Source organism: Danio rerio, chromosome 14, assembly GCF_052040795.2.
Source record: "Danio rerio strain M-AB ecotype USA chromosome 14, GRCz13ab, whole genome shotgun sequence".
NCBI lineage: Eukaryota > Metazoa > Chordata > Actinopteri > Cypriniformes > Danionidae > Danio > Danio rerio.
In genome coordinates, this window is record NC_141034.1 from 19,200,915 (window position 1) to 19,226,787 (window position 25,873).

Here is a 25,873-nt window from a genome sequence, read left to right on the forward strand (position 1 = left end):
GTTGTGTTATGGAAAACCTGCAGTCTAAATAATAATTATACTCTACAAAATAGGGCAGGCAGAAGTGTATTGAGTTGTATTTTGTATGTTTAACTTATATGAAGGGGCGTTATGGTGGTGCAGAAAGTAGCATGATCGCCTCTCAGCAAGAAGGCTGCTGGTTTAAGCCTCGGCTGGGTCAGTTGGCAAACTGTGTGGAGTTTGCATGTTCTCTCTGTGTTTTTATGGGTTTAATTAAAGGACTAAGCCGAAAAGTAAATGAATGAATGAACCTATATGAAAACACCGGCAGGAATTAATATCACCCTTTGCATATGCAACTGTATTTTTGAAGTCACAGCAATAACTTGTAATTTGACATGATGCATAAATGTGCATTATACCCTCAGCAGTTTACATATGTCTGTTGCCTGAGTACACTAAAAGTTTTTAAGCCAGTACAACATAAAAAAATAATAATAATAATGAATAAATAATATATATATATATATATATATATATATATATATATATATATATATATATATATATATATATATATATATATATATATATAATCCTAATTTCCTTTCGTTTTTTCTTGTTCACTCAACTTTTGAAAACATCAGCTGCACTGATTTAAAATTATAAATTATTTCTCAGTAATACAAAAAATATTTAGTTGGGTTAACATCTGGAGAAGTGAACAACTCTTTAACAAAATTTGTGTCAACTGAACATTTTTTTTGCCTGCAGAACTGGAATGCCTGAATTTGAGTGAAAAAAAAACATAATCCTTATTTCCATTGTTTTTTCTTGAGTACTCAACTTTTGTAAACATCAGTTGAACTGATTTAAAATGTCTGAAGTTGAGTGAAAAAAAAAATCATAATCCTTTTTTTTTCTTTTGTTTTTTTCTTGAGTACTCAACTTTTGAAAACATCAGTTGCACTGACCTAAAATGTCTGAAGTTGAGAGAGCAAAAAACTCTTGAAAATTGGTACTAAGAAATAATACATTATCAGAATGTATTAGAAACTGGTTCCTCCATTTGAATTATAGTTTGAGCATTTGAATTGTCATGTAGGTATTACAGAATTATACTGAGTTGTTCATTCATTCATGCATTCATTCATTCATTTATTTTCTTTTCGGCTTAGTGCCTTTATTAATCTGAGGTTGCCACAGCGGAAATAACCGCTAATATATACAGCACATGTTTTACGCAGCGGATGCCCTTCCAGCTGACACCCAACACTGGGAAACATCCATACACACTCATTCACACACATACACTACAGACAATTTAGCTTACTCAATTCACCTGTACCGCACTTGTGAGGGAAAACGGGGCACTCAGAGGAAACCCACGCAAACATTGGGAAAATATGCAAACTCCACACAAAAACACCAGAGGCTTGAACCAGCAACCTTCTTGCTGTTAGGTGATCGGGCTACCCACTGTGCCACTGTGCAGCCCTGAGTTGTTCATGAAAATTAAACATTAAATACATTTGATTTCTCATTTGAGAATGCATTTTGATATATTATTTGATTGTTTGAGCATTTGATTTCTCATATGGGTAGTTGTTTTGAAAGTTCAATTTATCATTTGTTTTTAGGCATTTCATATATATATATATATATATATATATATATATATATATATATATATATATATATATATATATATATATATATATATATATATATATATATATATACACACACACAGTACAATTAAGTTCAAATTAACAGTCTTGCGCTAAGTGTTGTGACTCTCATACGCCACGCATAAAATCTGATCAATTAAATTAATACTTTCCAAAATACCACTTTTGTAGAATATTCAATACCAGATGAGAAAACAGCTCAACTTTTCCAATTTTTCTTGTCTTTTCACATTTATCTGCTTTGTCCTTTCTAGTAATCAGATATAGTCAAGACTACTTTAGGGGTAATAGATGAACGTTCTCTCTATCCATTTCCTTTCTCACTGTTTTTGGTGTTGTTTGGTGCATCTTCATTCGGGGTGTGTGCTTGTGGGTGCATATCATTGCGGACGGTACGGTTAGGTCCCTCCCTCAGTGCTGAATCTGGTGAATCGGGGTGAACACTTTTCTTGGGACCCTGAGGAAGAGCGCAATCGTCAGGAGAGGTGGCAGAAAGAGCAGGAACGCATGCTTCAGGTACAACGGCTTGAGTAATGAGAGCCCTGCTTGAGCCAGCACTGAGAATCAAAGCAGCTTCAAGAGCACAACCTGAGCATGCTTAGTCTCTACAAGTCAAGCAGACTAGACTAACCAGGCAATCAGCATTTTATGCTTACAATGCTTAAGCATTTAAGATAGTTTTCTCCTAAAAATGAAAATTTTGTCATTAGAATGCACAGACTGATTTTTAAAAGACAATTAAAGTGGATGGGGACCAAATATGCCATTTGGTTACCATTTGCTTTGGTTGGAGTAAAAAGCAGCATGCTATTCATTTACTGTAGATAACACTCGTTTCATATGGAATGTTATTAGAGTAAGCGATGACAGAATGTTCATTTTTGGCTAATCTCTTTACATTGCATGTTTTCTTCGTAAACAATTGATTATGTTGTGCGCTATAACAGAAAGTGTTAGGGTGTGTTTACACCTGGCAGGATTGGTTCAGCTCGATTGGTGTATTTTATTTGATCAAGTGTGAATAAGTGCTAGCTGAAACCCTTTTGTGGAAGAAAAAGTAAAAAGAAGAGAAAAAAATACAACATTCAATCATATCTTGTTTCACTCATCATAGTTGCAATATTGTCCATTATACAGTTATAAAGGTTCTGCAAATGCATTTCCTTGCAGCAGATCTTCATGTATGTGTGACAGAGGAATTTTAGGCTCCTTACACATCTTATTAGCTCTTATCAGTTGTTACTCATCACATGTACACACATATACAACACGTGAAGTTTATTTATACACTAATTTCGAGAGCATCACATGCTTATGATTGCTGCAGCCAGCCCCCCATTATTCAATTTATGATTCACTAATCAGACGATTCCTAGGCCACTATAAATACCCTAAGTTCCACATGACAGCCATCTTCCTTTTTGAAGAATCCCCCCTTCCACCCCTTCTCCTCCTTTCCTAGATGGGTGGCACTGTGGCCCAGTGGTTGGCACTGTTGCCTCACAGCAAGAACATCACTGGTTCTAGTCCTTACCAAGCCAGCTGACGTTTCTGTGCTGAGTTTAAACGTTCTCCCCGTGCTCACATGGGTTTCCCTTGGGTTCCCTGATTTCCTCCCACCGTCAAAAAACATGCGACCTAAATTAATTGACTAATCCAAATCAGCACCATAGACATGCTAGTAAATAGTTATCTCTTTAGAGCAATCAACTCTGTTCATTAGTTACTACAGCACCAGAATTCTCGAGATCTACCTGAGCTCAAACTTCCCTCTCGCCTTGCAAACGGGAGGGAGCCCGGGGCTCGAGGATCTTATGAGCTCAAGGCTTTCTCCCAGGACAGCATGCCAAACAAGCTTTATAATCAATCATCAGCTAAGTGTGAACTCTTGCAGTTTATTTAGCCCAGCACACACACACTGCAACGTTTTGAATGTTTGTTAAATTTGGTAAGGAATTTAGATATATCTTAAAGGGCTAGTTCAACCAAAACAGAAAATTCTGTCATCATTTACTCAACCTTTAATGATCACAAACCTGATCATATTTTGAAGAATTTTGGAAACTAGTAGCCATTGACTTTTATAGTATTTGTTTTTTTTCTACTATGGATGTCAAAGGTTACTGGTTTCCATTACACTTTGTTCAATATACATATTTTTCAACCACTTAAGTAAACTGAAGGTAAATTTACATTTTTGGGTGGACTATCCCTTTAAAAGTTACAACATGAACTCTAAGGGCCCTATCAGACGTCTTTTGCAATGCGGCATGAGTTTGACACAAGTACTTTTTTGCTAGTTTCACCCTATCATTTTCACATTCGGTATCATGTGATTTAAATTGCAAATGCATTTGCACCCATTTGTGCACTCTTTTGTGCCTGTCTGAAAATTGGGTGTGTTCATATGCACATTCGGTGTATTGCTATTATGAGGCTACTGAAATAGACTGTGCCATTGACAAACTAAAAGCTGGTTTAATGTCAGCAGCACACAAACATCTTTACATTTGAAAAGAGTAAAGGATTAAAATGTAAAGATTATTATTTTCTACATGGATATAAAAAATGTTAAAATGCTTTGGTGGAATCCGGCTCATTCTGTATATGATCTGATCTGTTTCCTTGGTAGTTGAGCAAAATCATCATATAGCAAAATCATCATTGTGCAACCACAACTCACTCTTAAAATGAATGGATGATGAAACTCTTATTTTTTAACACACATTACAAGTCCTTAAAATACCAAAAGTGGATTTGAACACACCTTAAGTGTTCGCACAGGGCTAAATGTTTTTGGTCCATTCCTAAATAATAAAGAAGCGTAATCTACAAGTGTGAACACCCTCTGATCTAACTTGGAGAACGTTCGAGGTTACAGAAGTAACCCTTCGTTCCCCGAGGAGGGGAACGGAAGTGCCATAGAGTGGATTGATTGAAATCAACGATAATGGGAGGATTCGGATCAGAAGCCGCTTGTCTGGAGAGTATTGAACGGGCCAATGAATGAAATTAATTGGCAGCGTAAGCTTGCGCAGGTGTGCGGCATAGGCAATTAGCCCAGCATATAAGCGCACCTGAAGCCAGCAGACGCTATCCTTTTAAGCTGAAGATCCTTTCAAACAGCTAAGGGACAGTCATTATGGCGACGGAGTATGGCACTTCCGTTCCCCTCCTCGGGGAACGAAGGGTTACTTCTGTAACCTCGAACGTTCCCCTTCGGTTGGGGAACTTCAGTGCCATAGAGTGGATTGATTGAAATCCACGATAATGGGAGAAGTATGGAAAGCGCCATAATGACTGCACCTTACCAACGCCCCCAATGAGGGGATAGTCAAGCAAGCGTGACGCACCCACATCATGGGAGGCGCGGTCCTCCAACGTGTCCCTGGCCCTAATTTATCCTACTTCAACAGAAGTTTTACGGATTTAGATATATTTTTTGGGAAGTCGTGAGCATCTAGATAATTCTAGGAAATACGACAGTACGTTGGGAGCGTACAATCCCGATAGGGAGGACGCTGCGGAGGCCATCCGTTACCCAAGGGGGGGATAGATGGCAGATTTAACATATGGACTAGCCCTAAAAAAGGGGGAGTACGCATAGCAAAAGAGTGGTTAGCAGAGAGGGAAGACACGGGTCCGCCCAGGGGGGGGACTTAACCGTGGCGGAATAAGCATATGGGATCGCCTAGTGGGGATCACGCATAGCAGGCACCTATACCCAAAACGCGGGCTGACCAGCGGGCAGACCTACAACGTAGTGGGCCAGCAAGTGACTCCTCCGCTGAGTCAGTGCTGGGGGCCACGGAGGAATCTGCAGGGCTCACCTGACGGGGAACTTTACTGACAGATAAAAAGGCGCACGCACCTCCGTGTTAGGGAGAATGGCGCAGCAAGCGTGTTTCAACACCCTACCGAGTTGTTTCCTCAATCACCAAAGGGTTACCTAATACCCTTGAGGAAACCGGCTTCCCTCGCAGATTGTAAAACCTTGCAAATGTGTTGGGTGTCGCCCAGCCCGCAGCTCTACAGATGTCTGTTAGAGAGGCGCCACGTGCACGCGCCCAAAAGGATGCAACGCTCCGAGTGGAGTGTGCACGTACTCCCGGTGGACACGGCTGACCTCGACTCGAATAAGCGAGTGAAATGGCATCCACAATCCAGTGGGATAATCTTTGTTTCGATACGGCACTTCCCTGCTGCCGACCGCCATAACAGACAAAGAGCTCCTCAGATGATCTAAAATTCTGAGTACGGTCCACATAAATGCGCAGAGCGCGAACTGGACAAAGTAAAGAAAGGGCTGGGTCTGCCTCCTCCGGGGGCAGCGCTTGCAGGTCCACTACCTGATCTCTAAAGGGGGTGGTAGGAACCTTGGGCACATAACCGGGGCGGGGTCTCAGGATGACGTGAGAGTAATCCGGCCCGAATTCCAGGCACGAGTCACTGACCGAAAATGCCTCCAGGTCCCCGACCCTCTTGATGGAGGCCAACGCAACCAGCAGAGCTGTCTTCAGGGACAGAAATCTTAGAGATACTGATTCTAGTGGCTCAAAGGGATCGGATCGCAAACTTGTGAGAACGAGGGCGAGATCCCAAGAGGGCATGAGAGGGGGGCGAGATGGATTAATTCGCCTAGCACCCCTAAGGAACTGGATGACAAGGTTATGCTTTCCCACGGTGCCGCCAGCTACCTCGCTATGATAAGCGGAGATGGCGGCCACGTAAACCTTGAGAGTGGAGGGCGACAGCCTGCTGTCCAACTTCTCTTGAAGGAAAGAGAGCACAACACTAATCTGGCAATTTCGGGGGTCTTCTCTGCGAGAGACGCACCATTCAGTGAATAGACTCCACTTCAGGGCGTAGGCGCGCCTCGTGGAGGGAGCTCTAGCCTGAGTGATGGTATTAACCATCGCAGTCGGTAGGTTACCTAAGTCTTCCTCGCGTCTAGGGACCACACGTGGAGGTTCCAAAGATCGGGGCGAGGGTGCCAGATGGTGCCCTGTCCCTGAGAGAGTAGGTCCTCTCTCAAAGGGATCCACCAGGGGAGGGCCGTCGCGAGGAGTGAGAGCTCTGATATCCAGGTCCGGTTGGGCCAAAGGGGCGCAACTAGCAGAACCTGTTCCTCGTCCTCCCTGACCTTGCACAGAAACTGCGCGAGCAGGCTCACTGGGGGAAACGCATACTTGCGCATGCCCCGAGGCCTGCTGTGGGCCAGTGCATCCGTGCCGAGAGAGCTCTAGGTCAGGGAAAAAAACAACTGGCAGTGAGCGTTCTCGGGGGAAGCAAACAGATCGATCTGGGCCTCCCCGAATCGCGCCCATATCAGCTGAACAGACTCGGGGTGGAGTCTCCATTCTCCAGGGTGTAACAGCTGTCGTGAGAGCGCATCGGCTGCACGATTGAGCGTGCCTGGAACGTGAATGGCGCGCAGCGATTTCAGCCGCTGGTGACTCCAGAGGAGCAGACGGCGGGCGAGCTGAGACATGCTGCGAGAGCGCATACCCCCCATGCGGTTGATATACGCCGCCGCCGCCATGCTGTCCATCCTGACCAGCACGTGTTGCCGCTCCAGCACCGGAAAAAAGCGGTGGAGAGCGAGGAACACTGCCAACAGCTCTAGGCGATTGATATGCCAATGCAGCTGGGCACCCTTCCACAGGCCCGCAGCCGCATACCCGCGACACACGGCCCCCCAACCAGTGTTGGAAGCATCTGTTGAAACAACAACATGGCTGGACGCCTGTCCTAGAGGCACACCGGCCTGTAGGAACGAGGGGTCGTTCCAAGGGCTGAGGGCGCGGCGACACAGCGCAGTAACCGAGACCCGGTGTGTGCCCGCGTGCCATGCGCGTCTGGGGACCCGATCGTGAAGCCAGTGCTGAAGTGGTCTCATATGGAGCAACCCGAGCGGCGTGACGGCGGCTGCGGATGCCATATGCCCCAGGAGCCTCTGAAAGAACTTCAGTGGGACCACTAGTTTGCTGTCGAGCTCCCTCAGACAGTTCAGCAACAGGCGAGCGCGTTCCTCGGAGAGGTGCGCTACCATGGTGATCGAGTCCAGCTCCATCCCGAGAAAAGAAATCCTCTGCACGGAGGCGAGTTTGCTCTTTTCTCGGTTGACCTGAAGCCCCAGTAGGCGGAGATGCCGAAGCACCTTGTCCCTGTGCATAATCAACTGCTCCCGCGAGTGAGCTAAAATCAGTCAGTCGTCGAGATAATTGAGTATGCAAATGCCCGCGAGCCGAAGGGGCGCTAGGGCACCCTCTGCGAGTTTGGTGAAGACCCGCGGAGACACAGAGAGCCCGAAGGGGAGGACCTTGTACTGCCACGCTCGACCCTCGAACGCAAACCGCAGAAATTGGCGGTGGCGTGGAAGAATGGAGACATGGAAATACCCGTCCTTCAGGTCTATGGCTGCAAACCAATCCTGAGGACGAACACATTGGAGAATGCGCCTCTGCGTGAGCATTCTGAACGGCAGCCTGTGCAGACAGCGGTTCAAAACGCGCAGATCTAGGATTGGCCATGACCCACCGCTCTTTTTGGGTACGATGAAGTATGGGCTGTAAAACCCACTCTCCATCTCGGCTGGAGGAACCGGCTAGATTGCACCCTTCGCCAGGAGGGCAGCAATCTCCTCTCGCAAGACAGGGGCGGACAGTGGGTTGACCCTGGAGAAATACACGCCCGTAAACTTGGGGGGCCGTTTCGCGAACTGAATCGCGTAACCGAGTCTGACTGTGCGTATGAGCCACCGCGAGGGGCTGGCCCGCGCTAACCAGGCAGGCAGAGCCCTCGCTAATGGAGTCATCGCTACAATCGCTGACGTACCAGCGGTGGGGCAGCGCGGAGTGGGTGTGCTGATCCGGGAAGCACGAGGGTCCCGCGGAAGAGCTGGAGGAGAGCGATTCGCTCTGGCTCCGCACCCTGACTCCGGAGAGGGGGCTGGAGGGCTGAGGGAAGGGAGACCGTCCCCCCAGCGCTCGTGAGCCACTGGCGAAGCACGTAGAGTCTGCGAGCCAGAAGGCAGCGCGTCCCGGACTGGCAGAACTCGTGCAGTCACATCCGGGGAAGGGAAAAAGTGCTCTTTTACTGATGTTTTGGTGGCACTGAAAAGTACCGTTGTTATCGGGGCCCCGTCCTCCAGCGGGGAAAGAGCAAGTTTCCTCTTCTCCGGATGGCCTGTCTCAGGGACGCTTCGCGGTCCGTTTACCGGACTTAACGGCGCCCTGGGCAGGAGGGGCTGCCTGCTTTCGAGGTGTACGCCGCGCCCGTTTGGCCGGAGGCGCAGGCGGGGGCGGGGCAGCACTCGTTGGCGGGCGCCCTCGGCGAGGAACAGCGGAGGTGGATGGCTCGGCGGGCGGAGCGGGCTTACGGCCACGCCGATAGATGACATTGCCCATCGCATCCGACTGCTCTTTCACCGCCTTGAATTCCTGGGTGAATTCACCGACAGTGTAGCCGAACAGGCCAGCCTGGGATATGGGCGAGTCAAGAAAGCGAACTTTGTCAACATCGCGCATATCGGCCAGGTTTAGCCAGAGGTGGCGTTCCTGAACCACAAGTGTGGACATCGTCCTCCCCAGCGCACACGCGGCGGACTTAGTAGTCCGAAGAGCATAGTCGGTCGCGGTGCGCAGCTCATGTAATAAGCTTGGGTTGGACCCGCCCTCGTGCAGCTCGGCCAGCGCCTGCGCTTGGTAGCGCTGGTAGGTGGCCATCGCGTGCAAAGCAGAAGCAGCCTGGCCCGCAGCCTTATAAGCTCTGGCTCCGAGGGAGGCAGACAACCTACAGGCTTTGGATGGGAGGCGGGGCAAACCCCGCCACGTAGAGGCGCCGCGCGAACAAAGATTGACCGCGATAGCGCGCTCCACTGACGGGATCGCCTCATACCCCCTGGCAGCTCCGCCGTCAAGGGCGGTGAGGGCGGAGGTACACGCAGCACGGGCAGAGAAAGGTGCCCTCCAAGACTGCGTGAGCCTACTGTGCACTTCCGGGAAGAAGGGGACGAGAGGCTTCGAAGGCTTCGCCTTCTGGTCCTCTACGTAGCACCCATCTAGTCGGTCCGGCCGCGGAGCTGGGGGATAAACCATCTCCAACCCCGCGGCCGAAGCAGCCCGGGAAAGCACGGCTAACATGTCCGCTTCAGGATCCGATTTGACAGCGCTCACCTGCCCGGAGGGGGCGAGCGGGTCCGGATCTTCGTCGGACAGTGAAAGCCCACCCTCCGATGCCGCGGAGGACATCTGATCTCCGGTGTTAGCGAGTGTGAGAGCTACCATCTGGTTAGACGGATCACTCCCACTACCCGAAGCTTGGATGGAGCGCCGTGAGGAGCGAGAGGTCCGCGAGCCCGTGGGCGGCGGATTATCTCCCGCTGAAACCCTCAGATCTGCCCGAGCGCCCGCTGCTTTTTTAGAACAGGAGGCAACTAGGGTGGCTCGCTCTCTTGCGAAAGTTAGCTGCGATCTTAGCTGTGCAACGGTCATGGCATCGCAATGACGACATGAACCGCCCGCGAGCACCGCATTAACATGCTGGACCCCCAAACATGCAATGCAGTGATCGTGTCCATCATCCGGAGCCAGGAAACCCCCGCATCCAGAAACGCACAGCCGGAGCGCCATCTTGAAAAGGACGTGCTGCACGACTGTGTTGCTCTTTTAGGAAAGTTGCAACAATACGCACCGCTCTGGAGGACCGGACCCAAAGAACCGCAGGCAAGGGAGAAACCCAGCTCGACCGTCTGCCACCGCGAAGACCCACTCTGGACCGGGAGACACACTCGTTCGCTCTGAAGTGCTTGAACAGCAAGAGGAACCCTCATCGACTCACTCAGAAAGGATCTGAAGCGAAAAGGATAGCGTCTGCTGGCTTCAGGTGCGCTTATATGCTGGGCTAATTGCCTATGCCGCACACCTGCGCAAGCTTACGCTGCCAATTAATTTCATTCATTGGCCCATTCAATACTCTCCAGACAAGCGGCTTCTGATCCGAATCCTCCCATTATCGTGGATTTCAATCAATCCACTCTATGGCACTGAAGTTCCCCAACCGAAGGGGAACTGGAATACACTGAATCACTTCATCTTGTCTCTCAGTAGAGCTTTAATCAGAACTGATTAATAAGAGGAGAGGATGCATGTTTTAGATTTTATAACCCACACTTGGGCTGTTGCCTGGTTTTCAGCTGTGCACTAGACTAAACCAAACGAGGATCAATATACAGCAACCCCTAAAAGTATTTGGACACTTACAGCGGGGTCACCTCAAAAAATGTAAAATCTGCCATTATTTACATTTATTTGTTGCATTTCAACTCATGTTTTACTGTCTTATGTGGAAGATACCCATTATGTGCCTCTGTTGTGTTTTCAAATATGATTTGCCTGTGAATGTATAAGATGTATATTGTACACATTAAAATGATTTTTTTGTCTTCCAAATCAAAGAACTGATTCAGAACTATCTGAAATAAGAATTGATTATGGTAATTGTAGTTTTACTTTCTACACAAACCTACAGTATGTATGTTTATATTAGATTTGCATAATGCTAGCCCATGTCTATATGGCAGCTCAACAATAACAGTCCAATGCTCTCATGGCAGAGGAGACCTGGAAGAGTTTGTGTTGTTGGCATTTGTATTATTTTCAGCACTATGAAGGCCAAACCAATGGGACTCGGAAAAATGGCAAAACAGACACAATAATTGACCACTAGGTCTGTTTGTATCACTGTGTTTACAAGTGCTGAGGAAGCCTGTGTTCAGATATAGTAATAGTGGTTTAATTATAAAGGTTATAACAGATCAATTTAATAATTGTATAAGTTTTATAAAAGGTTTAATTGACCAATAACAATAGATTGGCCCATCTGACCAATCAGAGCAGAGTGCAGGCCTATGGAAGGAGGGGTTTAAGGAGACTGCATTCTTAAAAGACAATAAAAAGAGCATTTTATGAGTACAAAGTATGTTATCACTTGTGGGAAACCTCCAAAACTAAATTAGAAATCTTAAAAATAGTACAGCAGAGGCACTTTAAACTTGGACAGTTGACACAATTTTCACAATGTTCTATGTTCCAGAGAAGAATGAATAATGGCAGAATTTTGAGTCACAGTGAAGTGTTGAAATACCTTTTGATAGTCAATCATGAATAGTTTCCAAATCGACTTGCACAATTTTGCAGCTAAACGTTGATGAAATATTTGACATTTAATAACACTCTGATCGTAACCCAGCATGATACACAAATCCCTGCTTGTGATGAAGATATCCCTGCGTGTGTGTGAGTGTATGTGTGAATGGGGAACCTTAATGAAACATTCACTTCGGATCTCAGTCCCGCAGATATTAAGTGCTCAGAATTAGATACGAATCACTTTGAAATCTGCATTAAACGTCTTTGTGTGATCACAGGAAAAGTATCGACGTGAGCAGGAGAAGCTAAAGCAGGAGTGGGAGCAGGCGCAGAAGGAGGTGGAGGAGGAGGAGAGACGCTACCATGAGGAGGTGAAGCTACTCTCTTTGTGGATCTTGCAGACTTAATTTTCAGAATATTTGCTACAATTAAAAATGTAACCGATAGCTCTGATGCACTTGTGATATTTGCATACTGAATTGGTATTGGTTTTTCAACTGTATTTGCTTAGATAAATATGATGTGTCTTTTAAAGCGAACTACATAATGATATTAATGTGGCAGGATGTAATTCTAATAAACAGTCTAACAGCTGCCTGGTAAGTATTGGTACTTCCTTGTGGACATGCAAATCTAGTTTGCACTGTTACTTTATATTTGACAATGTTGCAGACAATACCTTCTCTCAGCTGAGAACAGAATGAGTTTAGGAAAATCAAGTTGATGAAAGATGATGTTACTTTAAATACATAATATTTAAAATAAAATAAAAATAAAAATTTTCAGCTTTTCTTTATGTCTGAGCAAAAAGTGGCATTTCAAAAAGTCATTGCCCTTCTCAATAATCAATAGAAAAGCATTTATTGGCTATTACAGCAATAAAACACTTCCTATAATTGCTTTTATCGTCTTCTTGCTCACTGTGATCTTTAGCTTGAGTCAGGACTTAACTGCTGTGTGTTTGTGTCGTTGTGATGCTAAAATGTCCACTGGTGCACAAGGCCAAGTTTTTTTTTATTTTGTAGACTGCCTGATGTTGTTGTTGAGAATTTTGATGTATTTTGATGTATTGCTCCTTGATTAGATTCTCTGGTCTACCAACTGAAACCCCCTGAAACAACTGAAAAAAATGAAAGATTCCCATCATCCTGTTTATTAATGGGGATGGTGTGATGGGATGAGTCTCCTCTTATTACACCACATGAAGTCTGCATTATTGTGGTCAAAAAATTACATTTTTATTTAACTTTTTTCAATTTTTGACCATAAAACAGAAGACCACAAATCTTCTTTGTGCAGATGAGCATTTGCAAAGTCCAAGTGGGCATTTGTGTGTCTTCTCTGGAGAAGTGATGTCGTCCTTGGTCTTTGTTTGTGGAACCCAGCGATGTGTAGGGTCCGTTGGACTGTCTGCCTTGAGATGTTCCCACCAGCAGAGCTCAGATTCATCAGGATGGCCCTGGTGGGGATCCTTGAATCTTTTTTTTTTTTTACCTCCTTCACTATACCCTGGCCAGTACAAGTGTCACTTTTAGCTCTCGACCACGTCCGCTGAGATTTTCGCCCCATCTGCTTTTTCCGCTGCTTTGTTTTAGCCATGACTGTCCACAAACCAACCACAGAGAGCTTCTGTTTTTCACCTGTTGATTAAAACAGAACTTTGGATTCTCCCGTAGACTGTAACAGTTTGAAAAGGATATAAATAATTTTGTACATGCTCAAATGTAAAATATTTTACATATATATATATATATATATATATATATATATATACACACACACACACACACACACACACACACACACACACACACACATATATATATATATATATATATATATATATATATATATATATATATATATATATACACATATATACACACACACACACACACACACATACACACACACACACACACACACACACACATATATATATATATATATATATATATATATATATATATATATATATATATATATATACATATATACATATATATATATATACATACAGTCCAGTGTTTTTCCCTATTAAATCATACTTACTATGATACATCATCATAATCATAAAATGGTTTGAAATATAAATCTCAATTATCTGAGGTAACTCAGCAATTGTGTAATTAAGCAATTTAGTGTTTAATAGATGTCTAATAGATGTGTAAACATTGACTTCTTTTTTTAAACTAGATTAAACTTGGTCAGTGAAAATCTAATAGAAATCTAACAATAGTCCAAAAATAGACTTTTTATGAAATGAATCAACAGACTTATATATTTATTTTAGTCTAGTCTAAGATTTTCACTGATGTTTAGCTTTGTTTTAGTCAATACTTCTATGTTCAAACATCTAATAAGTATGTAATAAATCATAAAAGCTATTGCCAATAACTGTGTTATTTCTTCATTACAGGAGCAGAAGATTCTGGAAGAGACTGTGACCCCTTTGACCCCACACTCACCAATTGCACCGCCAGTCCTTCCCAAAACTCAAAGCACTTTACACTCCCAGCCCGATCGGGAATATAAGCAGGGGCCAGTGGAGAAGCAGCCGGTAAGACTTCTGGGAAGGGCATTAAAGGGAAGTGTCTGATGCTTATGTGAATGACCCTGACTGTGTCTCACTCCATCAGAGTTCTGAGAACTGCAGACAAAGGGAAAACGGCATCAGTGAAGCAGCACAAAGAAAGACGGAGAGTTTACAGATGACAGTAAGGTCTGGAACTACAACTCTAGGAATTAACTTGAAGGAAAAGTGCTCTCAAAAATGAAAATTGTGCCATTATTCATCATTTCACACCTGTAAGCTGTTACTTACGTTTCTGTGGAACAATTTTTTGTACAACAACAGTTCAAAATGGGGGAAGATTTCAAACAAGGTCTACTGTTACCAAAACTTGACATATTCACACTGCTGATTACTGATTAGTCTAAGTGAATCATAACTGCCAGTGTCACTTTACTATTCAGACCGCATAGTTTGTGTCACAGTTGTTTGTTTATGTTGCGTTTACTATTAACTGCTATCATCACTATATTTGAAAAGTTCTAAAGTTGGGGTTAGAGTTTGGGGTAGGTTGAGGCGATATTATGGCTTCAAATCACACAGCTCCATGTCAAAATTTGCACTGATAGCACAGTTTGATGGGTAGCATATTTTGTCATTCCACCTAATTTAAACAGTACTAAATTGCAGTGAGAAATGTAAACTAACCAAACCAAAGCAAGCTGAAGTACCGCAAAGCAGAAAGTAAAAATAACCAATGTCTGGAAGCTTGAGACCAATAATATATATATATATATATATATATATATATATATATATATATATATATATATAATTTTAAAAAAAAAGGTTATATGACATTTTTTTCTCAGAATAGAGGCTTTATATTTAGCAGTTTCGAGTTTCGAGAATTACAAAAATACTCATACAGCAATGTTATCATGAATCTGACAAAACAAAAAATGCATGCTAGACCAGTTGTAGGGGATATCACTTTGTAAAGAAAATCAGCACACAAAAATCCACACATCTTTAATCAACCATTGTTGTTGCAGTGTCAGTGTTTTCACAAAATCATCCAATAAAAGCTATAAAAGGTCAAAATATTGTGAGTAAACTCAAAAATCAAAGTGTATGTCTTGCAGTTCTAAGTAAATGTCACAACTCTGAATACATTCTTGCTTTGCTACTGTGAAAAAGTCAGATTTGTTAGATAAAAAGTGTCTATTACCTATTTATTCAATAGTGAAGTTCAAGTTCTAGAGACTTTTTTGACAAATTATAATTTTAAATATTAGGTCAACTGTTTAACCCTTTGTTATAATTAAACATATTATTGAACATATTAACACATATAATTAAACATGTTGTTGTTTTCCCTATTCTTTCACATATCAGTTCTCCCCTCCAAAGCTGTGGGTCAGTTGGTCAGAGAGGACAAGAAGACCAGAGCCAAGATAAGCAGCCAACACTACAGTCTAGTCAGGGTGAGTCACTATTTACAATTAATCATCAATTTAACTTAGAATTATATCAATTATTTTATATCTGATTGGTACATATCTTGTTACTTAATAGGATTAAACTTGGAGTTGGTTGGAAATTGCTTTCTATAAGAGCATGTGAGCTGCTCTTGTGATATACAGTATATAAATCTGTATAGGGCTATACAGTCATCTAGTGGTTACATTTTGGTATTACAGTACACTGCATTTTTTTATTTCTCCAGCCTGATGGTATCATTGGAACTGAATATATTTGGTCCTTTATATACTAGTATATTTGTATGTAATGTCGTTGTATTTGCACTATTTGCATTTTGTACTGTCTGGAGCCAGCACCTAAGCTTTTCACTCATCATAGCACACATGCTGCCGATGAAGTGACAATAAAAGTGATTTGATTAGTATTTTATATTTGTTTGAAAATGTATTTTAACACAATTGGTGTGTTATATTAATATTGTATAGCAAAGGGGCGCTCAACCCTGTTCCTGGAGATCTAACTTCTTGCAGATTTCAGTTGCAACCCAAATCAAACACACCTGCCTGTAATTATCCAGTGCTGTTCAGGTCCTAATTAATTGGTTCAGGTGTGTTTGATCAGGGTTGGAGCTGAAATCTGCAGGAAGGTTGATCGCCAGGAACAGGATTGAGCATGGTATAGCACTTTAAAATTCCATAAAATAAAGTGAATAAATATTATTAAAACAATAGATTGTTAAATAGATGTTATGCTAAATGTCTTGGGTCTGTTTATATAGTACATAAACATGTTATTCCATGTGTAGCTGAGCTTGTATTGTTGTGGGTTATGAAAATTATTTGTTTGTTTAAGTTTTCATCACTGTTGTAATTTCACAGATATGCCACTGGGCAATAGACAGATACCCCAACAGAATGAGACATGGAAGAAGAATACAACACCACCAAAACCTGGTGGACGCAAGAGGTGTGTGTGTTTGTGTGTGTGTGTGTGTGTACTAATCTTGGTGGTTTACAAGAACATTTGTGTAATGACATGGGTGTGACCTAAGGTGGTTTATAAGGACATGCTTTATGTCCTTGTAATTCAAAATGCTTAAAACTCATACTTATCCGGGTCTTTTGACATTGAAAATTTACCACAGGATTCCTGGGAGGGTTGTGATTAGAGTAAGCGGTGGTGTAGGGCCATATAATAAGTGTTTTTTACAGCATAAAATGCGTCATGTCTTTGAAGAGTCCTGGTAAACCACCATTACCAACACGTGTCTGTGTGCGCTATCTATTCTGTCATTGATTTTGTTTTTGCAGGGTTCAAAGTTTGTATGATTTTCTATGATTTTGTTGAACTCATCCTCATGGCCCAGGTGTAATGATTCTGAGCATGCGTGTGTGTGTGCATGAAATGAGGGCTGAACACTGCATGTGGCTCTCCATCCTCAGGTCTGACTCTATAGAGAACATTGGGCCAAATCCATCAACATCACCTTCATTCACAGACACACAAGCACCTCCATCACCAAACAGGTACAGTTTCTCTGACATGAGTTCACCACAAAAGGTCAAAAACAACACAATCACAAACAGCCTGTTTCCTAAATGACATTTGAAATGAAGTGATTTTTCTGTGTCAGTATTTTAGTCAATATGCTTGACATTATTGAAGGTATAGTTCACCCTGAAATGAAAACTTTCAGAACTCATGTTCAAAATCTTTTTGGTTTCCTTTTTTCTGATAAACACAAAAACACAAAAAAGATATTTAGAAAAATGTTGCAGTGGTAATCATCAGCTATATTTTTTTATCCAAAGATGCAAATTAAATGTATGCACAAAACTGAAATATCGCATAAAAGATGTCAATATCGCATAAAAGATGCCCATCAAATGAGTCAAAAGAGAACAAAATTGTCATTTCCTAATTAACTGACGCCAAATATCAAAAATCAATATGGAATTTGCTGCTGTAGGAGAAGCTGTGTGGATCTTTTCCTTATTTAATAAATTACTTGCGCCTCAGAAGATGCAATAAATGCATGATGGCGTTTAAAAGAATGAGACGCAGAGCACAATTCTGGAGATAATAATATAATAACACTAATAATGAAACAGTTAATAATAATAATAATAATAATAATAATAATAATAATAATAATAATAATAATAATAATAATAATACATTTTATTTCAAAATGCCATTCTGCCAACTCAAGGACACTGTACAATAAAAGAATATCAATAAAACAACCAGAGAATACTGGACCATACTGGATACTGTAATTTGTTCGGTAAAAGTGATTCCGTTGAGTTTATGCACATGTTTCCTTATTAAATAAAAATCTACTCAGTTGTGCATACATTTTTTATACGCATTTACAAAGTTTATGCTCATCTTGGCATTTCCATGAACTGTTTTTTAATGCACATATCCAAAATGTGCATACAATTAAGTTGATGGTAACAAAGCAAGTGACATCCAGCTGGAAAAACTAATTCTATGGAAATCAGTGGCTTCCAGTTTCCAACGTTTGTCAAAGTTATTTCTTTTGTGTTCAACAGAAGAAAGAAACTCAAAAATTTTTAGGTAAACCATCAGTATCAATACATTATATACAGTAGCATGTCCCATTCTGCTCTGCATTCAAAAGCTCCCATTTTGTTCAACCGCTGTTGTTGTTTTTTTTTTTGTTTATGTCTGCTAGTGTCTGACAAGGATTATATGTTGTTGATTATTTACAGTGGATTCATTTTCATTTGTTTGTGTGTGTGTGTGTGTGTGTGTGTGTGTGTGTGTGTGTGTGTGTGTGTGTGTGTGTGTGTGTGTGTGTGTGTGTGTGTGTAGGTCTGTCAGTGGGAAGAAACTGTGCTCAAGTTGTGGTCACCCACTTGGCAAAGGTGCGGCCATGATTATAGAGACTCTCAGCCTTTACTTTCACATCCAGTGCTTTAAGGTATGTGTACACGCAATAAACACACACAAAATCTAAGAAGCCACTATCACTGAGGTGCTAGTAACTCTAGGGCTTTTTCATGTTTATGATGAGGCATCAAGGGATGAATATTCTGGAATATAAACATAAATATGTAATACTATATTAGGGCTGCACAATATTAGAAAAATCTAATATTGCAATATTTTTTTTATTCTGCAATTATATATTGTGATATGAATACAACTTTACTAGATGAGTTGAATAACTATCTGGAATAAATTTTTAAGAGTTGATTGGGATGAATTTTTAGGGGAGTACATAAAATACAAGAAACAATTTACAAGTGTTGATAAAATCAATAAAGAAAAAAGTTAATAAAATAAAAAAACTGTGTTTGATTGTTTGAAGTTTGATTGTTTGACAGTTGAAGTCAAACTGTATATTGGTATACAGAAATTAAATAATCAAATGTAAAATAATACTGCATAGTCTTCATTTTAAAAGCAATTCAATCATTATTAATTTGTCAAAGTTACAAACAGCACAATATCTTAGGCCTGAATGCTTTTAAAACCCTCACATGGTTACAGGTCTCAAAAATGCTTGCGAAATAATTAATTTTAATCCAGACTCACATATACTCACGATGTGACTATTGCAAATGATCACATTGCTATATTGACACAGGAAAATTGCTGAAACGTGTGTGTGTTTGTGTGTGTGTGTGTGTGTGTGTGTGTGTGTGTGTGTGTGTGTGTGTGTGTGTGTGTGTGTTTGTGTGTTTGTGTGTGTGTTTGTGTGTTTGTGTGTGTGTGTGTGTGTGTGTGTGTGTGTGTGTGTGTGTGTGTGTGTGTGTGTGTGTGTGGACTGTCAAGATATATGTAAGAACGTTAAAAGAAGACCAGTCTTAAATAGTCAAGTTTGTGTTATATAGTATTATTTTATGTCAGAAATGCAGCATTTACTGCATTATCAAGAGAACAAACACAAACACTACTGTTCAAAAATGGGGTTAGAAAAGTTTTTATAATGTTTCTGTATTTATTTGAACAATGATAGTGTACAAACTGTTATAATAAAGGTTTTCTATCTAAATAGATTTTTAAATATAATGCTGGAGCTGTGACGACTTTGACCATCTTTTTTTAGGATTTTTAAATGAAAGATCAGCATTTTATAAACAGAAATGCTTTGGGGCATTATAAAAATGTAAATATCTAAATAATATCTAATATCTAAATAATAATAATAATGAAACTGATGATTTTCCATCCTCCACTTTTGAAAGATAAAAGTAGCACATTTCAGGATTGAACACACTGACTTAGTGATAACAAATGTTTGCATAATGTTTTCTTTTTTGTCATACTACGTATTGTCAAACTCTGTCTCTCTCTCTCTCTCTGTGTAAGTGTGGAATCTGTAAGGGTCAGTTGGGTGACACCAGCACAGGAACAGATGTGAGGATCAGAAATGGTCTGCTCAACTGCCATCAGTGCTACATCCGCTCCCGCTGTGAGTCAAACACACACATTCACTTAAATGTGCTGCAGTGTGAAAGTCATGGCATCTTGACATCAAAGTGACACTAAAAGGAATGTACATTTTTCACATAAACAAATCAACTTTTATTAAAAAAATGTTTTTATGTTTCATCAAAAGAAAATCAAACAGCACTAAAAGGTTAATACTTTATTATTAAAGTGAAAGTTCATCCAAAAATGAAAATTTCCTTATTATTTACTCACAGTCAAATAGTTCTAAACTTCAATGATTTGTTTTCATCTGTTGAACACAAGAGAAGAAGTTCTGAAGAATGCTGGGGGAAATGTAGGAACAAAAATACTATGGAAGTCAGTGGCTGTTTTTTTTTTTCTGTTCAACATTCTTCAGTACTGTAACATTCATCTATGTTCAACAAAAGAAAGAAAGTCAAACAGGTTTGTAACAAGTGAAGGATTAGTAAATAAGGACAGATACAATTTTGGGTGAACTATGCTTTTAATTTTACTCTATATAAAAAAATATTGGTATAGTTTTTCCAATGAGCCTGGGTAGTCCCAAATATATTAGCAGAACTGCATGATAATATGTGATTGTGAACCACAAAGCCATTCATAAGAGTCAGTTTGTTTTTTTTAATTGAGATGTATACATCACCTGAAAGCTAAATAAATAAGCTTTTCATTTACGTATGGTTTGTAGGAATAGGATGATATTTTCTCCTATTTGAAAATCAAGAATCTGAAGCATAATAATAATCAACATTTTGAGAAAATGACTTTAATTGTTGTCCAAGTTAACCAAAGCACATAACTACTAAAAATTTAGTTTTTATCAATTTATAGTGGGAAAAATATGTTAATGGAAGATGACCTTTCATTTTAATATCATATCGTTTTTTGGTTTAAAAGAGAAATCAATAATTTTGACCAATCCAATGTATTTTTGGCATATTCATGCAACATAAGACAAATTTTGAGGTCCAGGTTCACTTAGTATTGAATTCATTGTTCAGAGGATTACTTATGTATTATTTTCTTGTAACTTCTTTTGTCTTTCAGCTGCTGGTCAACCCACTACATTGTGAAAACACCAATTCTGAGAGCAAGAAATCCACCCATAATACTCATGAAGTTTGCATATGTTAATACAAGCACATTTCAAATCAAACCACTGCAATGTCTTCAAGTCAGATTTTCTTTTCCATCACAAAGAAAAGCATGCGACTACAGTAAAAAAAAAGGTTTCTGGCAGTATAGCTGAATAATAAAACCTTTTGTCAGCTGAAAACTAGTTTTTGTACTGTCTACAGATTTCAGCCATTTATAGATGACACTAAAGAGGAGCTGCATTCAAATTTCAATTTAAAATCCATTCATATTTTGTTTAAAAATCTGAGTATTTCTCTTCATTTTGCTCCTCAAATGCTGTAGCTGAGCACTGTAGTTGATGGCTAATTATTTCTCAGTATTCTTTGAAAAGATTAAAAGTACACATCATGTTTTTAGAAAACAAGTGCCCTACAGTTCCACAGTTGAGTTTTACTAATTAGGTGATCTCTGGGTCTGGCAGGAGCACTTTTAGCTTAGCTTAGCATAGATCACTGAATCATATTAGACCATTAGCATCTCCATTAAAAAAGAAAAAAATAGTTTCAATATTTTTTTTTTTATTTAAAGCTTGACTCTTCTATTTAAAGCTTGACTCTTCTAGCTACATCGTGACTAATAAGAAAGACTTGCTGTTTTCTAGCTTAATATGGCTAGGAACTCTCATTTAGTTTTATTAATCAAAGAACTTTGGCTATATCATGTATCTAACCTATCTAATACCATGGCTGCAGTAGGTGCAATGCCATTGCAGTGTCATTTTTGAGTGAGCTAATGCTAAATCAGATTCAATAGTCTATGCTAAGCTAAGCTAAAATTGATCCTGTCAGACCCAGAGATCAGCTGAATAGATTAAAAAATGGTAAAGCGAAACTATTTTACCCGCAGGAACTTGAATTAAAATCTTATTTTCAAAAAAAAAAAAAAAAGAAAAGCTGAGTTTTCCTTTTAAACATCTGAACTTAAAATGTCCAAACTCTTAGGATAATGGAGAGTTTGTCCTTATTTTAAAAAGTTGTTAGCATTCATAGTGCCTCAAGATTTAAAAAAGTAATCTGTAATTAAGGGAACACAGTCACTGTATCCCCCTGATCATTGTATTTCTGGAGCAAAGTATGTATTTTTATACATTTGAGCTGATATAAATACAGATGCATGTAAAAAGAGAGCTTCAAGAAAACAGACATATTCATACAGCTGCTTATTTTCATGCGAATCACTGTCCTTCAGTCCATTGATGGTTTGGGAAGTTGTTGCACTGAAGCATTGTGCCTTAAGAGAGACGCAACGTCTGAATGAAAAACTTAAAAAGAGGAAGCGTTTGGATCCAAAGACTGTTTCTACACTCATAGAAAAATTAGGCTTTTATTTTTGGTCATGTATGATCTTATGGATAAAGCTGCACCTTGCTCTTTAAAAATAATGGAGTATTTACCTCGAAATTTCCAACACAATCTCACAGAAATTTGTAACTTTTAGATTTTGTTGCTGACACGTATTAATTTGTATGATCACATTCGTATATTTTAGTAAAATTTGCTCGTCCCCCAATGATGGTTGAGTTTAGTAGTGGGATTTGGGGACAAGTCTCCTTTAAAAATCATTACTACGAATGAAATCGCCACTTTTCTGCCAATATTGTAAAATAGTTGTTGGCTGAATCTTGTTAGTTTGGCCATTTTCACAGGACATTTTTTTATTTATATGCCAAACTCCACTGAACATACATTTCCCCCCTCAAATATAACATTTGTTTTGCTTTCATTTTTGGAAAATGTGTTTAAAAATATATTGCTTTAGTTTCATTCTGAAAATGATTGAATTTTAACATGACAAAGCAATACAAATGTAAACCGTTCATCGTAACACACTCACTGGCTAAATGTAACTCTTGATTTAGGGCTACCACTGTTAGAACATTCATCTTATGTACCTGAACAGAAGACTTCTTGATCACGAAAAACAGTTTGACTGTTTTGTTTGCTATTTCATCTTCTGTCATTATTGATTTATTTAGCCAGCAGTTCTGCGCTCCGGGTCATGTCATGTATTTTATGTTTAATTCGTCATAACTTTAGGTTTGACACAGGGCCGAGGCTTTAGCCAGGCAAGATATATGTTGTTTAGGAGGGAAATAGTTACCTTGGAAAATATATATTAAATCTAAGGTATATTTATTGTGTTATTCAAATCTCAAATCTACACTATCCAAAAATAGATTAATTTGATGTTCAAATGCAACAGCTTTACAGTATACTGTATGTTTATAAATAAAATAATGAAAAATTGAAGTGTGTCTATTGTCGTTTTTTTCATAAACATGCAGTTTTGAATCAAATTTTAAATAGACAAAATTAGTACTTGAACAAATGTTATATTTATATAAACCTCAAAGGTTAATACATTTATTAAATTGCTTTAGGTTAAGAGAAACAAAATGGTTCTTTTAGGAAAATTAGTTATTCTAAGGCATCACTGCAGAAAGCTTTTTTTTTATGCTCATTGCAAAAACAACCCCAAGTACTGGAAAACAAGCAAACACTCTCCCATTTACACATTACAGCCAATTTAGTTTATCTAATTCAGTTGTACTGCATGTCTTTGAACGGTGGAGGAAACTTGCATCCAAAGGAAACCCACGTAAACACAGGGAGAACTCCACACAGACATGCCAACAGGCCCAGCTGGTACTAAAATTAGCAACCTTCTTGCTGTAACCACCGAGCCACCCTAATTAACTGCATATTTGAGGAACAGCGGACAACCATACATAATCAATATGTAATAAAATAATTTGACCATTAACTAATGAAAAACAAATCAGTTTCAGTTACAGTAAGGTCTGTTAAATGTAAATGAAATCCCTTTACTTTTTTATTTTCAAATAAGATTTGGATGTGTTGCCATCCTTTCTTTCTAGGTGCGAGTCTTATAAACTGATATAATAAACTGTGATTTCATTTCATTCTGAGATTCATGCTGGATTCTGCTTGATAAGTGACTGTGACAGCATCTATAAGGCTATAGGAAAATTTGCAGCCAGTCTCTTTTATAAAAATAGGGAACTTCCATTGCACTACCAGGTCTAGAAAAAGATTATGTGGGAGGACTGCATCCTCTATTTGTTCTCCCGTATCATCTTTCAAGAGATGAGCAATCATGTCATGTCAAATTTTTGAAAATAAAAACAATAAAAGTGACAATTAATACAATGGAATAATTATTTAACAAAAAAAAGATTTGAAGTGGTTTTGACCATATATGCTTATGTTAATACTTCCCCTGTCCTATTTCTGTTTTCTGAAAAAAAATAACATATCAAACGTGTCATGTAGGAATATACAGTAAAATCGTTTACAGCTAGACATTAGAGCTACTGTATAAGGTCAGATACAATAACTGTCAATTAAATAATCAACTACTTTTGAACAGTTATTTTATAGTGCAAAACATAGCATAGACAAGAAAAAATGAAGTAGTGACTGCAGGTTGAAGGAAATTAGTGGAGTAAAAGTACAGATACAGCTCTAAAAAATGTACTCAAGGGAAAGTAAAAGTACACATTTTTAAAACTACTTTGTAAATTACAATTCCTGAGAAAAACTACTCAATTAATGTAAGTTAAATCTTTGTAATTAGTTACTTTACACCACTGCATAGCAGTAACCAGGCCCGGATTGGCTTATCAGAAGCCAATTCCCGATGGGCCTGTCCATTTTTTGGCTTGCACTCTCAGCAGTCGCTCTTTTTTCATTGATTTATTTATTTATTTGACCAGAGCCTGACTCTTTTTATTCATTATTTTGCCACAGCTCTGCTCTTTTTATTTATTTTCTCTGAGCCCCATGAGAAAAATGCAGCCTGCAGGTTATTGATAACGTAACTGTCATTTGACCCCAAACAGCAGCACCTTAGTGAATATAAGAATTCGAATAATTAATATAATGAATATTACACCTGCTCAGTGAAAATCAGATGATTCACTACAGTAATAAATTTGACATAACTTGATCAGAATTCTAAAAACAGGCTAAAAAGCCTTCAATAGAAAGTAATGTGGTTAAAAGAGTCCAGCAGATAAAAGTGCAACAGTGTGGTCCAGTGGTCGGTGGGTTGCGACGCTGCAAAATCGAGTTTGAACCTCCCATGAGTCATTTTTATTTCGTTTTTTTCATTTTCAGTGTTAAGACATATAATACTGTTTGGGTTACTTATATAGGTGTACATATTTTATTTTGTATTTTTTGTGTTACAAAGGACTGAATATCAATAAAGATTTTTGCAAGAATTTTTTTTTTTTTTGTGGGCCGGTCTAAGGCTTAAAACTCCAGGACTGAAAAGGAATCCCACCCATACCAGCAACCAACTGCAAACCAACACCAACATAATGTCAGCCAATAAAGAAACTAAATAAACACAGAGAACATGATGAAATGTCAACCCAATCAACAAGATCAAACACTTGTTAAACCAATGAAAGACCAAGAAAACAACTTTAAAACTATCTCAGAAAAAAAAGAAAAAACCTT

The 25,873-nt window shown here is 39.8% G+C and overlaps 1 protein-coding gene and 1 long non-coding RNA gene across 51 annotated transcripts in view; one reads left to right on the top strand and one right to left on the bottom strand.

Annotated features, from left to right (window-relative positions):
* Positions 1–23,635, top strand: part of limch1b (LIM and calponin homology domains 1b) — a 207,495-nt gene extending 183,860 nt beyond the window's left edge. For 14 of the 50 annotated variants that reach the window (XM_087281245.1, XM_087281246.1, XM_087281257.1 and 11 more), the window contains 10 exons: positions 2,055–2,168; positions 12,082–12,174; positions 14,223–14,363; positions 14,443–14,525; positions 15,714–15,802; positions 16,679–16,766; positions 17,243–17,326; positions 18,642–18,750; positions 20,145–20,247; positions 21,297–23,635. In XM_087281245.1, coding sequence (XP_087137371.1) covers positions 2,055–2,168; positions 12,082–12,174; positions 14,223–14,363; positions 14,443–14,525; positions 15,714–15,802; positions 16,679–16,766; positions 17,243–17,326; positions 18,642–18,750; positions 20,145–20,247; positions 21,297–21,322 — 930 coding nt within the window. In that variant the 3' untranslated portion in view covers positions 21,323–23,635. The remainder of the gene's footprint in view (positions 1–2,054; positions 2,169–12,081; positions 12,175–14,222; positions 14,364–14,442; positions 14,526–15,713; positions 15,803–16,678; positions 16,767–17,242; positions 17,327–18,641; positions 18,751–20,144; positions 20,248–21,296) is intronic. The other 36 variants (XM_087281248.1, XM_087281251.1, XM_087281262.1 and 33 more) reach the window with 7 other exon arrangements.
* LOC147833922 (uncharacterized) lies at positions 22,260–25,854 on the bottom strand. The gene is made up of 2 exons (XR_015507339.1): positions 23,964–25,854; positions 22,260–23,921 (listed from the first exon to the last, which is right to left on the bottom strand). It is a non-coding gene; the product is annotated as an uncharacterized LOC147833922 (long non-coding RNA).
* Between the last annotated feature and the right edge of the window lie 19 nt (positions 25,855–25,873).